The following is an 18,654-nucleotide window of genomic DNA, read 5'->3' on the forward strand; positions in this document are numbered from 1 at the left end:
CCGGTAGGTTGGGAGTTTGTGGAATCTGATGGGACGGCTGGAGGGCTTTTATTGATGTGGGATGACATGATGTTTCAGACTAGTCATTGTTATAAAGGAGAAAGGTGGTTGTGCATTGAAGGAGTGTTAACAAAGAATAATTTTCATTGTGCGTTCTGTTTGGTGTATGGGGTGCACGGGAGGGAAGAAAAGCGGGTGGTTTGGGAAGAATTGAGCTATATTGCGGGACTGTGCCAAGTCCCTCTCTGCTTGCTAGGGGATTTCAATGAGATACTGCAAGTGGAGGAAAGGAAAGGGGGGACGACTCTGCCGGCATCAGCGGAGGAGTTTAAGAGTTGGGTTCAAGACATGCAGTTGGTGGATCTACCTCTCTCTGATGGGAAGTTCACATGGTTTAGGGGTCAATCATGTAGTCGAATTGATAGGGTGCTGGTTTCTGTTGAGTGGGTTGAGGAGTTTCCTGACATTCGGGTAAAAGGTGGTCCGCGGGGACTGTCAGATCACTGCCCGTTAATTGTGAAGGATGCTAGGATACGAGGGGGCCCGCGACCTTTCCGGAGTTTAGATGCCTGGTTTACCCATGAGGGCTTCCTGAGGATGGTAAGAGACGAATGGAGGAACCTGGGAGATGCTCCATTTATTGGTAAAATGAAGGCTTTGACGGTGCCTTTGAGACAGTGGCACAAGGATAACTTCGGCGATATGGACAGTAGACTGATGAGGTTTGAGGATGAAATAAAGAAGCTTGACATCCAGGTTAGTGATGGGATTTATGACGGTACGACGGAAACTAGAAGAAAGGCTTTGGTGAGTTTTTGTGAAAAGTGGTACATCAGGAAGGAAGTTCACTGGAAGCAGATGTCTCGGTCCAAACATGCGAGGGACATGGACAGGAATATGAGATATTTTCATAACATTGCATCGGCCAGAAGGCGGCATAACAGAATTGAGGCTCTGATGATCCAGGGAAGGTTGGTGCGGAACCCGGTAAGAATAAAGTATGCAATTAGGGGGTTCTATAAGGAGCTATATCGCCAGGAGTATGCTCCGAGAATTGGTGTGCGTGATGGGCTACTGAAACAGATTGATAGGGCTGAGGCTGAGGCCTTGGAGGTTCTGCCGTCGGCGGAAGAAATCAGGGAAGTAGTATGGGATTGTGAATCGTCTAAGGCCCCAGGGAGTGATGGGTTCAATATGAATTTCATCAAGAATTGCTGGGAGGAGATTGGAAAGGAGTTCACTGGAGCAGTATTGGAATTCTTCCAAACGGCAGAGTTACCATCTAATGTGAATATCACATGGGTGACACTGGCCCCAAAGTTTGTGGGGGCTAAGGAAATCAAGGACTTCCGGCCGATTAGTATGGTGGGCTGTGTCTACAAGGTAATTTCGAAGGTTTTGGTAAGAAGGATGCGATCGGTTATGCCAGGACTGGTGGGAGAGACCCAAACGGCATTTGTAAATGGTAGGAAAATCCATGACGGTGTGCTCATTGCCTGTGAGACGGTCCATTGGCTCAAGGCGCGAAAAAAGAAGGCGGCTATTATCAAGCTTGATTTTCAAAAAGCGTATGATAGAGTCCGATGGAGCTTTGTAGATATTGTACTTCAGAATATGGGGTTTGGCCAGAGGTGGAGGGATTGGGTAAAAGAGTGTGTGAGCACGGCATCTATGTCAGTTCTGGTGAATGGGTCTCCAACCAAGCCATTCAACATGGAGCGGGGCCTAAGACAAGGGGACCCCCTGTCCCCCCTTCTGTTTGTGCTTGTGGTTGATGTGTTGCATCGCATGGTGGGGGTAGCAGTCAGAAACGGACGTATTGAACCACTAATGGTCGGAGGTGAGCATGTAGAATTATCACACCTTCAATTTGCGGATGATACAATTTTATTTTGTCCCCAAAACACAGAGACAGTGGTAAATTATAAGAGATTGTTACGGTATTTTGAGTTGATGTCGGGGTTGAGCATCAATTATGATAAGTCAAATCTGATACCAGTAAACTGTGAGCAGGAGTGGGTTGATCAGGTGTGCGGCCTTCTGGGGTGCAACCAAGCTGTGTTACCAGTTAGGTACCTTGGAATCTCTCTAGGTGCGAATCCGAGGCTAGTGAAGACTTGGAAACCAGTCATAGATAAGGTGCAAGAAAAGCTCAGCCTATGGAAAGCGAAGGTGTTGAATAAAGCAGGCAAGCTTATCCTCATTAAGTCGGTATTGAATAGCCTGCCGATATATTACTTAAGTCTGTACAAGATGCCAAAGGCGGTTGTGGACAAGCTGGTTGCACTGCAAAGGAGATTTATGTGGGGTAAGGGGGATGGGAAGGATGGTATCCCATTAGTTAGGTGGGAGTTGGTCCAGGCTCCGAAGAAGGCTGGGGGATTGGGGGTTGGGGATGCAGTGCTTCGGAACACAGCACTATTGTTTAAGTGGTGGTGGCGGTTTTCAAAGGAGGATTCCCCCTTATGGAAGAAAATTGTCTGCTCCTGTAACAATTTGAGCCCTGATGTCATGTTGGTAAATCAGAAGATACCAGAGAAAGGCGGGCATTGGAAGGACATATGCCAGTTAAACATAAAGGAGCAGCGACTAAGGGATAAATTGGTTACTGGCCTGGCCATGGAAGTAGGGAATGGAAGGAGTACCCTGTTTTGGGAGGATAACTGGGTGCAAGGCGGGCCACTGAAAGTGGCGTTTCCAAGACTATTCTCTGTGTCCAACCAACAAGGAGTGGTGGTAGGGGATTGTGGGTTTTGGGATGTATTGGAGTGGATATGGAACTTCCAATGGAGAATAGAGATTTTCCAATGGGAGCTGGAACTTGTCCACCAGCTGCACGAGAGGTTACAGCCAGTAAAGCTGTCACAGGGTATGGAGGATAATGTGGTCTGGAAGTTTGATAGTAAGGGTGTGTTTTCTACTAAGTCTCTTATGCGGGTCCTTCAATCGGAGAATCTGCCAGCAGCGATCACAAGCTATAGTTTCACAAGTTCATTGTGGAAAGGAGTGGTGCCTCCGAGGATTGAGCTTTTTGGCTGGTTTGTACTTGTTGGTAGAGTTAATACCAAAGACAGGTTGAGTAGGCTAGGCGTTATTCATCACAGTGATAATATTTGTGTGCTCTGTAACAAGGAGATAGAAACTGTCCAGCATCTATTTCTTTTGTGTGATTTAGCATGGCAAGTGTGGTGCTGTTGGTTGCGGTCAGTTGGTAGAAAGTGGGCTATGCCGGGTTCCATCAGAGGTCTGTTTGAGAGTTGGACTGGTTTGCACACGAGTAAACAAGAGCAGAAGCGGTGGTTGACTGGGTTCTTTGCAGTGATTTGAAACATCTGGTTGGAACGTAATGGTAGGATTTTCAACAATCAGATAGCAGGTGTTGACCTCATACAACAGAAAACGCTTCTGAGCTACAAAGAATGGACGGACAGTAATCCCGGAGAGTGTTGATAGTAGTGCTGGGGATAACAGGCTATATGGTCTTTTTTCTTTGTTCTTTTTTCCTTGTTTCTCTATTTGTAGCACATTGACTTCTTGCTCCACTGGTTTGTGTTGAGCTTTCGTTATTTCAAAAAAAAAGAATGCAAAAGTATAAAATTATGTTTATTTTTTATTATTTTTATTAAATTTTTATAATTATATTTTTTATTATTATATTTTTTTTAAAATTTTTGTATGAAAAAAAATTAATTAAAATTTTATAATTTATTTTAATTTATCACTAAATAAAATATAAGAATATTAATTTTATGTATGTCTTTATCTTTAATCAGTGTTCTATTCTCATAATCGAACGCAATTAAAGGGATTGAGAGATTAACATAGTGCAATTTTTTTTTAATTTTAAAAAGCATTTAAAATGTAATTAAAATCTTGAAAAAAAAATTAATGCAAAAGATCAATCTCAAAAACCATTTTAAAAGTTAAGTTGTTGTTTATTGTAATATATTATTACATTAGCAAATGCATTAAATTCAATTATTCCTTAATCAGTTAATCCTAAAAGTATTGCATACACAAATACCAACTTTAATTAAGTCATTATTGATTATTGTGATATGGATAAGGATGTCTATTCAATTAATGATATGTGACTTTGATTTATTATATGGGCCGCTCAATTTTTTAATGATAAAAGAATGAAGCTCCCAAATTAAATTGAACTTAAATGAAGTTGAAAAAATAAATATTGTGCATGTATAAATAATGAGGAGATCTCAAATAATATATATACAATAAAAATACTCTTCTCTCTTTTCATATATATGTATGCTACAATAAATTTTCTCCCTTTTTTTATTTCTCTGAGTATAAGATGCTGTAACATATATAATATTAGTAAATATATATGATTCACTTCTATTATAGTGAAATAATAGTATTGGTAAATATTAATACTAGAACTAATTATTTATATTTTTTATTTTATATTTATTTCTTTTTTTATTTATTTATTTTTCAATATGTTATCAGCACGAGATTCTGATCAAATTTTAGAAATATTCAAGTAATAAATATTCATTATGTTAAAGCTCTTTCATAATGAATTTAATGCTCTTGATATAATTGGAAACAATTACTTATCATGGATATTAGATGTCGAAATTCATCTTGATTCAATGTATCTTGGAGATACCATTAAAGCTGAAAATAATGCATCCCGGAAATATAAAGTCAAAGCCATGATCTTCCTTTTTCGTCATCTTGACGAATGATTGAAAAATAAATATCTCACACTAAAAGATCCTACAGATCTGTGGAAGAACCTTGAAGAAATGTATAATCATTAAAAGACAGTGATACTTCTTCAAGCCTAATATGAGTGGACACACTTGAGTCTAAAAGATTTTAAATCCCTAAATGAATACAATTCAACAATGTTCTGAATTGCCTCACGAATGAAATTATGTGGAAAAAAGATAACTGATAATAACAAGTTAGAGAAAACTTTCTCGACCTTCCATGCCTCGAATGTGCTCCTACAACAGCAGTATCGAGAAAAGGAATTTAAAAATATTTTGAGCTAATTTTTTACCTTCTTGTTGCTGAACGTAACAATAAATTATTTTTAAGAAATAATGAAGCGGGCCCAACTGGTGTCGCCCCATTTTCTGAAGCAAATGCAGCAAATCATAACCTTAGAAAAGGTAAATGGCAATGTTTTGTTAATAAAAAAAAATTATGTTCACAAAAAAAGATCTCATCAAAAGTGAAATAAAGAAAGAAATAATGGACAAAATAAATCAATAGAGAATAAATATTTTTGTTGTGGTGGAAAATGCCATTGGTCATGTACCTGCGTACCTCAAGGCACTTAGTTGATCTTTATCAAGCATCTTTGAAAAATAATAACAAAGAAAAAGAGACAAATTTTATTTTAAAGGATGTTATTGAAAATTACATCATTCATTATGAAGTATTTGATTTCCTTGAGGACCATGAAAGAATGATTGGCCAAAATGAGAAGAAGTTACGAAGGATGAGTGGTCTCGCTTGCAGAATGTGAATTTTTTAGACATGTAGTCCATACATCATAAGTTGTAAAACCTGTTGGATACAGATTGGTATTTGTGAGAGAACAAAATAAAAAAAATAAAGTTGTACGCTACAAAACTCGACTTGTGGCGCAAGGTTTTTCACAAAAGGCCCGGTATAGATTATGAAGAAACATATTCCCCTGTAGTAGATGCAATAACATTGCGTAATTTGGTCAATTTATTTACATACCATAAACTACATATGCATCTAATGGATGTGGTAACAATCTATTTATACAGATCATTAGATCATGATATCTATATGAAAGTCCCTGGATGACTAAAGATATCTAAACTATTCAATGAATATTTGCAAAGATACTCAGTCAAATTGTAAAAATCTTTATATTGTTTAAAATAATCTAGACGAATGTGGTATAATCGTCTTACTGAGTATCTGACCAAAAGCGGATTTAAGAATGATGATATCTGTCCATGTATTTTCATAAAGAAACTGTATCTGGATTCATTATAATTGCTTTGTACGTTGATGATTTAAATATCATTGGAACCCTTGAAGAGATTTCAACAATTATAAAAGCTCTAAAAGAAGAGTTTGAGATGAAAGATTTTGAAAAAACTAAATTTTGTCTCGACCTGCAGATCGAGCATATAAAAAATAGAATTTTTATTCATCAACCAACATACACAGAAAAAGATATTGAAGAGATTTTATATGGATAATTCACATCCATTAAGTACCCTAATGATCGTAAGATCTTTAGATGTGAAAAATGATCAATTCCGTCCTAAAGAAGAAAATAAAGATATCCTTGGTCGTGAAATACCATATCTCAGTGCTATTGGGGCATTAATGTATCTTGCTAATAATACACGACTCGATATATCATTTGCTATGAATTTACTAGTAAGATATAGTTCCTCTCCAACTAGAAGACATTGGAATGGGATCAAACAAATCTTTCAATATCTTCATGTGGAATGGTTGATATGAGATTATTTTATCCATATGGATCCAAGTCATAACTAGTTGGTTATGCAGATACATAATACTTGTCTGATCCACACAAAAGAAGATCTCAAACAGGATACCTGTTCAGTGTTCACATATGCTGGTACAGCTATATCATGGAGGTCTACGAAACAGACGACTGTAGAGTGTTTTTTGTTCAGGAGTTGGATCCAATATAGTTTGTCGTCATGTGGACTGATTGATCATAAGATAGCTCTAACTATTATGTTTGAAAATATTACAGCATGCATTGCTTAACTTAAAGGTGAATACATCAAATGTGATAGAACAAAGCATATTTCTCCCAAATTCTTCTTCACTCATGATCTTCAAAATTAAGGAACAATTGATATCCAACAAATCCGCTTAAGTGATAATCTAGCATATTTATTTACAAAGTCACTTACAAAATCTTCCTTTGAAAAATTGGTACATCAGATTGGGATGCATCGATTTCGAGATATTAAATAATGTCGACAAGAGGGAGAGACAGTACTCTTTTTTCCTTGGTCAAGTTTTTGTCCCTATTGAATTTTTCTTGACAAGATTTTTAATGATGCAGTCATCATCACAAATGATATTGTACTCTTTTCTTTTACTAATTTTTTTTTTCATTAAATTTTTTTAGTAAGATTTTAACGAGGTATAATTCTAAATGGACATCTAATAAAAAGTATTGTGATATGAAATATAGATGTCCATTCAATTAATGAATATGGATGTCCATAGGATGTCCATTCTATATGGACAGCTCAATATACGGACGGCTCAATTTTTTTTATGATAAAAGAATGAAACTTCCAAGTTAAACTGAACTTAAATAAAATTGAAAAAATAAACATTGTGCGTGTATGCGTGTATAAATAGTAAAAAGATCTCAGATAATATATACAACAAAAATACTTTTTCCTCTTTTCATGTATTTGTACTCTACAATGAACTCTTTTTTTTTTTCTATTTCTTTGAGTATAAGCTACAATAAATATATATATATATATATATATATATATATATATAATTTACTTTTATTATAATAAAATAATAGTACTAATGAACAACATTAATATTATAATCTTCTAGTTATACTTTTTTATTTATATTTATTTTTTTATTTTACAACAGTGATATAATTATTTTATGTTATGGGTTTAAAAGTTTAGCTAAGAGCACGTGTTAAAGTCATTGATGAGAAAAATGTAAAATACAAAAAAGTTTAATTAGTTTGAGCGTTTTTTTTCCAATAAAAATATTATTGATCGAGTATTTTAAAAAAAATGTTAATAAAAAGATTTTTTAAAAAATAAAATAAAATTAAAAAAACATTTTTTTATTGTCAGAATCTTTAGTTATCACATTTTTAAAAATATTTCCACTTTAAAACACCGAATTTTTATGGTTGATTTTTGTTCTTACTCCCTCTTTTATTACATTGGCCAATTAAACATATTTTATTATTTTCAACGTTTAAAATAATTTTTTTTTTATAAATTAATTATGTTTTTTATGATGTGAAATGTTAAAAATAAAAAATATTTTTTAAAATAAAAAACAAAAAAAATATTGTGGCAAATCAATCATCAACCCATAAATGTTTAATATGTTAGTTTTGCATTTATTAAGATAAAAAAATTTAAAACTTTTTATTTATAATAATCTGAATATGTACTCTTAAAATATATATTAGTTAAATCCTTATTAACGAATATAAATTAGATTTTAATATTTTTTTGGTACTTCTCCCTTCTAGAGTATAAAATCAATTACAATTTTAACTAGAAATGGTGACAATCATAATTAATTGAATAACAAAATGATAAATATAAAATCTATCCCTAAACATAATTCCAAAGTCAAACAAATTAACTCAAATCTTAAATTCAAATTTAAATAATAACAAACTTACCTATCCTAAAGCCAAATAAATTAACTTATCTTAAATTTAAATTTAAATTATAACAAATTTATTACATATCTCTAATAGGAACCACATTACATGATCCAGACACTATTGTATCTTGATTTATTTTCTCTAATTTTAATATTGTTCATTAATTTTTGGATATATTTAATTTTGATAAACAATGTTCAAAGATTACTGTAGAATTGTACTCATTAAAGTTTTCGAAGACCATTCTAAACATTGACCTTTTTTTTTGACAAAAGATAAACTTTATTGATGAGACCAAAAAAAGAAAATCACAGATAAGTTCAATAAGATAAAAGCATAAACCTCTTAAGAAGAGTGAGAATTTACAAGTACACTTCTAGAAATAGGCATAATGAAATTAGATAACAACCCTAAACTCATGCATCATTCTATTAGAAGACATAACCTTTTATTTTGGCAAAAGATAGATCAAACTTTATTGATGAAAAACAAAATCACAAATAGATCTAATGGGAGGTTTACACATTACTAATACATAATTTGATATAAAAAAGAGTGAATACCCAAGCTGACATCTGATAATTTTTGTTTGAAGGACTATGAGGTCTCTAAATAAAAAAAATATATCTTTTTTTTATTTTTAATATTTAACTTTGTAGGACTGGTTAGTCTCTCTGTTAACATTGATACAAAAACTAATCAATCTCATAAAAATAAAGATTAGGAGCAAAAAAAATATTTGTTTGTTGAGGGTTTTATTGCCTTTTAAGATAATTGTAAAAAATCGTTTAGAGTTTTTGACTTATTTTTTTCTCTAAAAAAACTTAAAAATAGGGAAAAGTGAAAGAAAGAAAATATAAAATTCACTATCCAAGCAGTAATACACAAAATTTTCAACTAGAACCTAATTAACAAACGAACCAATATTATTGGAGGATGTTGGGGATTATGACCTACTTACCATTGAGTTTTATAGTAATGTATACATAATATGTTTATCTTCCCCTCCCCCAATTTTATTAATTTGACCCACTAAGAAAAAAAAACTTTAAATTAAAACCTATTATTCATACATAATATTTGGTCTCCGTTACTACCAATTTAGGTTTATAAACTTAGAGCTTAAGTGACAAATCAAGCATAGAGCTAGAGGGGCCTTCTGTCTTCTTTGTTTGGTGAGCATGTCTCATCATGATTCCACTCCATTTATTGGGACATAAATTTGGCTTATGAATCATAGATTCCACCCTAACTCCAAGTGCCCTAATAGTATTATTGTTATAAGAAGAACCACAAAAATGGTGTGTGGGAAAGCTAGGGTAAGGGTGATAGGAAAAACAATATGGGTAACCAAAAACACCAGCATCAATCTCTCGGCGACATTTCGCTAACGCGCGCTCTTGTTTGTGTGCATTCTGGTGCCCTCCTAATGCTTGTGAAGAAGAGAACTCCTTCTTACAATAGTTGCATAAAAAGGCCTTTGTCTCTAAATTATTTGATGATGTCTTGTGCTCTATGCGGAAAAAATCATGTTCTTCCACTACTTTGGACTCATGAATTGAACTATTATCATTGGCTAACTTCACAAATTCTAGTATATGGGAATTTTTGTGGAGGTTTGATGCTTGATGTTGTTCATATTTGAGATCATCATTGGAACCATTTGTTGCCACCATGACTCAAAAGAAAAAAGAAGAGAGATAGAACTTGTTTATTTATTTTTCAAATTTATGGGAATGGATCATGGATAGAGAGATATGGCCAAGGCTTGTATATATACAAAAGAATCTCATGATGTGTATTATGTTATTGAGGAATTGAAGTGATATGAGCCATCTTGGACTAATTCTTTCTCAAATTATGTTTTTCCTTACATAAGTTTCCATAAAATTATTTGACTATAGTAATTTATTGTGGCTAATTACTCAAGTAGTCAAACTCTCCATAACAAGAATATAAGACTAGTGGTCTTAATGTATCACAACTTTTATGTCATTGATAATATTTATTTTACAATATGGTTAATGTGTTTTATGAATATATTTTTGGAATAAAAAATATTATATGCACATTAAAAATTAATTATCATATATTTGTATTTAAATATATGTATATTTTAATATATTTTTAACGTATATTTTACATTAATAATTAATTTTAGTGTATATTTAGTATGATTATTTAAAAATATAATAAAAAATATTTTACTAAAAGTTATTAAAAAGATATATATTTTTATATTTTTAATGTAAAAATTTTTATTATTATATTTTTAAAATATGCGTTTAAGATTGAAGATAGATAAATGTTTAACCAGAAAAAAGTAAAATTGGTAACATTTAAAATCATTGTTGAATTCAATTTATCTGTGCATTTAAAGAGTTCAACGTGTTGGTTCAACATGTTGTTTGGATCAAATAGAAATTTATATCAAATTGATCTTACAAATTTGATTTTGATGGCAATGCCAAAGAAATGATTGTGTAGTTAGTATTTGATGTTTTATTGTGTATGATATGGAGGTGAAAATAAAAAATAAATTTAAAATGTGTCAAATGTATATTTTGTTGCTGTTTTTTATTTTTTTTACTCTTATTAGAACCCCCTCCTCTTTTATTGAGATCAAGAACTTGTTTGAATAACTAACTATGAAAATAATAGCAAATCATATAAAAATAAAATCACATGTGAAAAAAATAAAATTAAAACTTGAAATTTCATATCACACACAATTTTAAATACAAATTTAATAATAAAAATAGAGTGGTAAAATGATATGCAATAGGTAATTTAATTAGATGGAACATTGTTTGAAAATAGTGGTGGAGGATCAATACTTCTAGCAGATGAATCATTACGTAAAAATAGTGGTGGAGAGTCAGTATTTCCAGAAACAAAAAAAAAACATTTTTTCACAAAGCCAAGAATGAAAAATAGATTTTTTTTTGTTTTGAAATCAATTTTTCTGTAGAAGTGATAAAATAGATTATAATAAAATGAACTTTATTTGGATTATATTAAGTTAATACTCAATTTGATCCCTATAATTTAAGATCGAATTTAAAAATAACCCTTGAAGTTATAATTGACTCAATTTAGACTCCAAATTTTATAATAGTAACTCCCGTTATTTAGCCCTGAATTAATTTTGTGAACAACACAGCGTGTTGATTTTGCGCGTTAACTCGTCAATATTTGATCTCTTCACTTAGGTTTTATGTGATTGAGATCTATTAGAACTCCTAAGTTTGACTAGCTCTCCAATATCCTCACTAAGACGATAATAACAAGTTAAATTTAAAAAATTTAAAGATCTGGGACAACCTCTAATAGATCTTGATCACGTAGAATCTAAGAGAGAAATTTAAATTACAACAAATTAATGTATCAAATCAACATGTCATTAACGGAAATCAGTTCAAGGGTTAATGTGAGGTACAGTTACAAGTTGTGGGATCTGATTTAAGTCCATTGGAATTTTGAAGGTCACATTAAGTTCGATATCGAATATAATTTCAGGGACTAAATTGAATATTAACTAGGATTATATTATTCAAAATTATGTTTAGATAAAAACTATTAAAAAAGACATAAATTTATATTACTCAAAACTATATTTTTTCAACACTCTTTGGGCTATAATTTTTTTAAAGAATTTAAATCTATTTGTTAAAATTTAATACTTTCTTAGTCATAATATTTTAGTACTCTTTTTTGCATTCTTTTTATTAAATTTAGTCTTCTTAATGGAATTAATCACTTATATTATTAAAAGCATAATAATAAAAAATTAAATACATACTAATTCAAAAACACGCAGTGAAAATTATATAAATTTAAATAAAAAATAACAAAAAATTTTTTGTAAATAATTAATTAATTAATTAATTAATTAATATATATATATGAATAATAAGTACTAAATTTTTTTTATAAAAAACAACAATATGCATAAGAGAATATTACAAGAATTTTAAAAAATGAACAACAACATCCATAATATGAATAAAAAAACAAAAGATTAGTAAAAAAAAATCAAAATTTAAAAAAGAATACTAAAAATATTAGCATAAAAAAAATACTTACTTATAAAACTTAGCCATAAAAAATTACAAGAATTTTTGGTATTTTTTATTATAAATAAAAATAAAAATAAAATTGACAACAAAATATTTTTAATTACTTAATAATTGAAAGCAAAAGGCTCCTCATTTCTTACTTACAAGTTCAAGTTACCTATTTTATAGAAGGACAATTCATTGTTGAATATATATATATATATATATATATATATATATATATATATATATATGCAATTCTATATTTAACTCTTATTTCAATTTGACCTTGAATATGCTTGTAGGTAGGCTATTATTGTTTTTCTTTTTAGTGACAGAATAAGTAGGTTATTGATAGAAATAGATAATCAATTATAAAATTTAATTTGTCAATGACCTTATCATGTTTAATATATTATATATTACTAATTTTATAATCAAAATATACTACGTGTCATTTTTTTATTACAATTAAAATTATTTTTTTAATTAAAGAATTCTCTCTACCTTTCTTTCTCTATTTCTCTATCTCTCTCATTCTTTCATCCACTCTATTTCTCTTATTCCTATATTCATTCTATCTCTTTTATATATCATAATCAATAAATAATTATAAATTTAACAATCAAAATATATAATATAATATTGTCTAATTGTAATTAAAATTAAAATATTAAAATTAAAATATAGTTATATTATATTACTAATTTAAGAACCAAAATATGTCATATAAAACTTTATTATTAAAATTAAGATAAAATATTACTTTTAAAATTAATGAATTTTCTTCCTCCATTATTTTATCTACCTCTCTCTCTTTCTCTATTTTTCTCTACACTTTTTATTCTATATACAATTTATAATTTATATTTTATGTTACTAATTTGATAAACTAAAATGTGTCATGAGGTATTTTCATTACAATTATAATAAAATATTTTTCTTCAAAATTAACAAAATCACTCTCTTTTTTTTTTATCTTTCTCTCTCTTTTTTCTCTCATTATCTATCTCTTTTTTACATTTCTATTCTACAAAAAATAAAATTAATAAAATAACATAATTAAAATAGATTCACAAAATTATGAAAAATATATTAAATTTATAATTAAATATAATTAAAAAATAATCAAGTAATATTATTTGCATAAATATTTTACTATTATTATATACATATTTTTATTTTTTTATTTAATTTTAATTTTTTTTGCCGCTTATCTTTTTAATTTATATTTTTACTTCTATTCTTTCAAATATTTATTACATATAATTTAGTTGATAGGGACTTTTTTTCATATGAATTTTTTGTAAAAATAGATTGATTCTATAAATATTTATTTTCTTGTCATAATTTATAATATTATGACAAAGTTAACGTAATTTTAAAATATTTATATTCTTGTAATGTTATTATGAACAAAAATACTAATTTTACTACTATATTACTTATATAAAAAAAATTATTAATCAATCACAAAATATGTATCAAAATATAAAATATATATTAAAAATATATTAAATAATTCACATAAATAATATTAATTTGGTGATTAATTTTTTATTTAGATAAAATATTTTTATATAATTTTATTAAGATGATCAGAAAAAAATCAACCAAAAAAATTGTACTCATCTAAAAATTCAAAAAATATACATTCAAACTCGAAAACCTTTTCTAGATTTAATTTACATGTCCTTATTTTTAGTAAAAAGTTGTTAGTGCGTGATAATTTTGAGAAAAACAATGATAGAATAAATAGTTAAATTTATTTTTGAAAAATTATTTGTTTTTTATATTGATCTCTGAAAAATTTTTTAATTAAATTTATTATTTAAAAATTTTAAATTAGTTATATTAATCATTTCGTCATTTTTATTGCTAACTGCGTCAGAATTTGCTGATGTAGCACATTAAGTGATACTAACCACAATATACACACTTGATAATCCTAATTGGTGGTTAACATTATAAGTTTTTTGGTTGTTCACATATCTCCTAAGTCCTAATCCGACAAATTAATGACTAATCCATCGTAGATCTCAATTTTATTTATCCACTTCAAATTGAGGCAGACATTGAGATATTAAAATCCCTTAATTTGGAGTTGATTTGATATAATTTCATAAACTTATCATGTTAGCACCCAATTAGAACTAGAATAAAACTTTATATCCAAGCAAAATACTTAACCAAGTCTAACCATGTTGTTATAACAATTTTTCAATTCATGCGCTTCATTCTCCTTTTCCTTATTCTTCTCATCGTCGTTCTTCTTCTTCTTCCAAATTCGTGCATGTTCTTCTTCCCCAATGTTGGCGTCTTCTTTATTTTTTTTTTCCTTTTTTCGTTATCGTCATCACCAATAACACCAACTTTGCTAACATTTTTATTAGTTCTGATTTTCTCTGATGCCATCATTAAATAATTTCGGTTCATTTGTGTGTTATTAATTGAGGTTCACTTGATACTTAAGTATTGACCAAATTTTTTATTCTTTAAGTAATTTTTTAACTGTTTGTTCAAATCTGAATCGAATTCGGTTTATTTGTGAATTGAGTTAGGTTCACTTGATACTATTTTAAGTATTCACTAAATCTGTTATTTCTTAAGAAATTCGGTTCATCTCTTAGTTTAATTGAGCTCATTTGCATGCAAAAATAAATTGAAATGTGTTTTTCTTGCTGATTAAATGTTTATCACTTTTTGCTCAAATCTGAACTGAATTTGGTTCATTTGTGAATTGAGTTAGGTTCATTTGATATTACTTTTAAGTTTTAAGTATTCATCAAATCTGTTATTCCTTAAGGAATTCGGTTCATCTCTTAGTTTAATTGAGTTCATTTGCATGCAGAAATAAATTAAAACGTGCTTTTCTTATTAGACCATTTGGCCAGTACTCCCAAGAGCACTCCACAGACAAACAAGCCTAAATAAGATGATCAACAACTCTATATTTTTCTTTTATTATATCACATGTTTATTTTGCCTTCTTTTATTATTCTGGAATGTGTGAGTCAACTTTTATCTTTATTCTGTTAGTATCTTATTAGAATATTCTACAAATTAAAAAGATTTGCTAGATATGATTGTATTTATGATGAGCTTGTAAAAGCTGTATATATTACAGCAGCATACAGCAAAATAAATCAAGAGAAAAACATTATACAAATTTTACCCTTCTCTTCTCCTTACTGCCCAAAATTCAGTATGGTATCAGAGCTTTAAAGCTCTGCTATATCCATCCATGGTAAAGACCGCAAATCCAAACGGAACACTTTTTTCTCCTTCTTCTTCTTCTTCCTCTGTCATACAAACAATGAATGATAATGATTCAAACACGTCTCAAAATCCTGCTAGCCCCTTCTATATACACCCAAGTGAGAACCCAACGTCAATTCTTGTTTCCCCTGTACTCATAGGAAACAACTACCATTCTTGGTGTCGTTCCTTTTCTATGGCCATAATTTCTAAAAACAAATATGGCTTCTTGACAGGTTCAATCCCTTCTCCTTCACTTGATGACCTAGTTTATCCTGCCTGGGAAAGTTGCAATAATTTAGTCCTTTCTTGACTATTTCATTCCCTTTCACCTTCCATTACTCAAAGTGTCATTTATCTGTCTACTGCTTTTTCTGTTTGGGAAGATCTTCGAGATCGCTTCTCACAGTCAGATCTATTGCGCAGTCATTGAATTTTTCACTGCCCTAAAGACTCTATGGGAAGAGATAAAAAATTCATGCCCTCTCCCTCTCTGTACATGCCCTGCAAGGACTTACTGTAACCAAGACATCATCATCCGATTCTTGAAGGGACTTGATGAACGTTTTTCAGTGGTAAGATCCCAATTGCTTCTCCTTGATCCTCTGCCTCCAGTCAATCGAGTTTTTGCCATGGTAATTCAGCAGGAAAGACAATTACAAGCAGCTTATGGCATCCTGGATGAACAAAGAACTATTGCTGTCGCCATCAAAGGTCAACGACTAGGACACGGCAGCGGACGTGGCTCTGGTTTCTCCAGCAAAGGACGCGGCGGGAATTCCTCCAAGCAGTGTACTCATTGCGACATAACAGGACACACGGTGGACGTGTGCTATGGAAAGTACGGGTATCCACCTGGACACTCGCGATACCCTGGACGACTGCGTGCTGGTGGTCACGCTGCTCCCTCCATCAACAGCGCCGCTTCCTCCGTTGCTAACCCTACTCTGTTCTCCAGCGGCGCCGCACCATCATTGTAAGGTCCCACATCGGTTGGGGAGGGAAATGAAGCATGCCTTATAAGGGTGTGGATACCTCTCCCTAGCATGACGCGTTTTGACGAGTGAATGTGGGGGGCTTCGGCTATCATCCCTATCGTCAAAGACAAAATCGTGAGGCCTTGTGTGCCAAAGCGGACAATATCGTGCTAGCGAGTGGTCTGGGCTGTTACAGATGGTATCAGAGCCAGAGCCCGGATCGATGTGCCAGCGAGGGAGCTGGGCTCCCTTAGGGGGGTGGATTGTAAGGTCCCACATCAGTTGGGGAGGGGAACGAAGCATGCCTTATAAGGGTGTGGATACCTCTCCCTAACATGACACTTTTGACGAGTGAGTGTGGGGGGGCTTCAGCTATCATCCCTATCGTCAAAGACAAAACCGTGAGGTCTTATGTGCCAAAGCGGACAATATCGTGCTAGCGGGTGGTCTGGACTGTTACAATCATCCTCTTCATACAGTCTGGCTCAAGAAAAACAGGCTATTAGGGCACCAACTGAACCAGTTCTTGGACTGACCCAAGCCCAGCATGCAGCCTTAATGATCTTTCTGAAAAGGGCCGAGGACCACAGTACCTTCAGTAATTCAGTTCCTCTTCCTCTCAATCTTAAATTGGGCTTCTCCCCAATCCAAATTCAGGTAGCCATATTTTATGTTCTTCTCATACTTTTTCAATTTTAAATTCTGCATCACACTCTGTTTTTAATGGTGCATGGATATTAGATTCAGGTGCCACTGATCATATTACTTCTAATTTTTCTTATTTTATTTCATTCATAAAAATTAAGCCAATAGTTGCCCATATGCTCAATGGTTCCAAAGCTATAGCATCTTTTGAGGGTGTAGTTCAATTTTCATCCTCTTTAATTCTTTCTGACGTACTTTATTTGCCTCAAATTTCATTTTAATCTAATTTCTATCTCAAAACTTACTTCTAAACTTCCTTATGATGTCACTTTCTCACAATTTTCATGTATTGTGCAGGAATCGAACAGCTTGAGGATGATTGGTTTTGGTAGTTTAAAAGAAGGATTATATGTTCTTGAGCAAGCTTTCCACAACATAAGTTCATCATCTTCCTCCATCAATTCTACATATATTACACCCATCACATCTTTAAACTTATGGCATTTTAGATTAGGTCATCTTTCTAGACAATGGCTTAATGCCTTGCATAAACAATATCCTTTTATTTCTTTGCATCATGATGAACCTTGTGATGTATGCCATTTTTCTAAGCAACCAAAACTTCATTTTTCTCTTAGTAATAATAAAGCGAGCATGAAATTTGAATTATTACATATGGATATATGGGACCTTTTCGTCAAAATTCAATTCATAATCACAAATATTTTTTAACCATAGTTGACGATTTTAGCCGCTTTACTTGGATCATCTTGTTAAAATAAAAAAGTGAGGTATCTCAACATATAAAAAATTTCATTGCTTTGGTTGAAACGCAGTTTAACTCTAAGATTAAATTTATTCGATCAGATAATGGTCTAGAATTTCTTTTGACATCCTTTTATTCATCAACATATTTTAAATGTTGCCGTGCTCTCATGTTTCAATCAAATTTGCCTATTACTTTTTGGTCTTATGCTATTAACCATGCAGTTTATTTGATAAATAGAGTTCCATCTGCCATTCTTAATTTTAAAACCCCTTTCGAAATTCTATTTAATAAACAACCTGGTTACAATGAACTCAAAGTTTTCGACTGTTTATGCTTTGTTTCAACTATTTTGAGTCATCGTTCTAAATTTGATTCAAGAGCACAAAAGGGTATTTTTCTTAGTTATCAAAATAGTTTTAAAGGATATATATATATTTTTTTATCTTTTTGAACATAAGAAAATGATAATTTCTAGAAATGTGATCTTTTATGAGCTTATTTTCCCTTAGCCAAAATCAACCAGCAGCCCATACAAAATGATCCCATTCT

The 18,654-nt window shown here is 31.2% G+C and overlaps 1 protein-coding gene across 1 annotated transcript; it reads right to left on the reverse strand.

Annotated features, from left to right (window-relative positions):
- Positions 1–9,513: 9,513 nt before the first annotated feature.
- Positions 9,514–10,074, reverse strand: LOC148582050 (zinc finger protein 3-like). Its single transcript, XM_088495180.1, has one exon. It carries the CDS (start codon positions 10,072–10,074, stop codon positions 9,514–9,516), a length of 561 nt encoding a protein of 186 aa, XP_088351306.1.
- Positions 10,075–18,654: the final 8,580 nt, after the last annotated feature.

This window comes from Arachis ipaensis, chromosome B10 (genome assembly GCF_059453495.1).
Source record: "Arachis ipaensis isolate K30076 ecotype BB chromosome B10, ASM5945349v1, whole genome shotgun sequence".
Taxonomy (NCBI): Eukaryota; Viridiplantae; Streptophyta; class Magnoliopsida; order Fabales; family Fabaceae; genus Arachis; species Arachis ipaensis.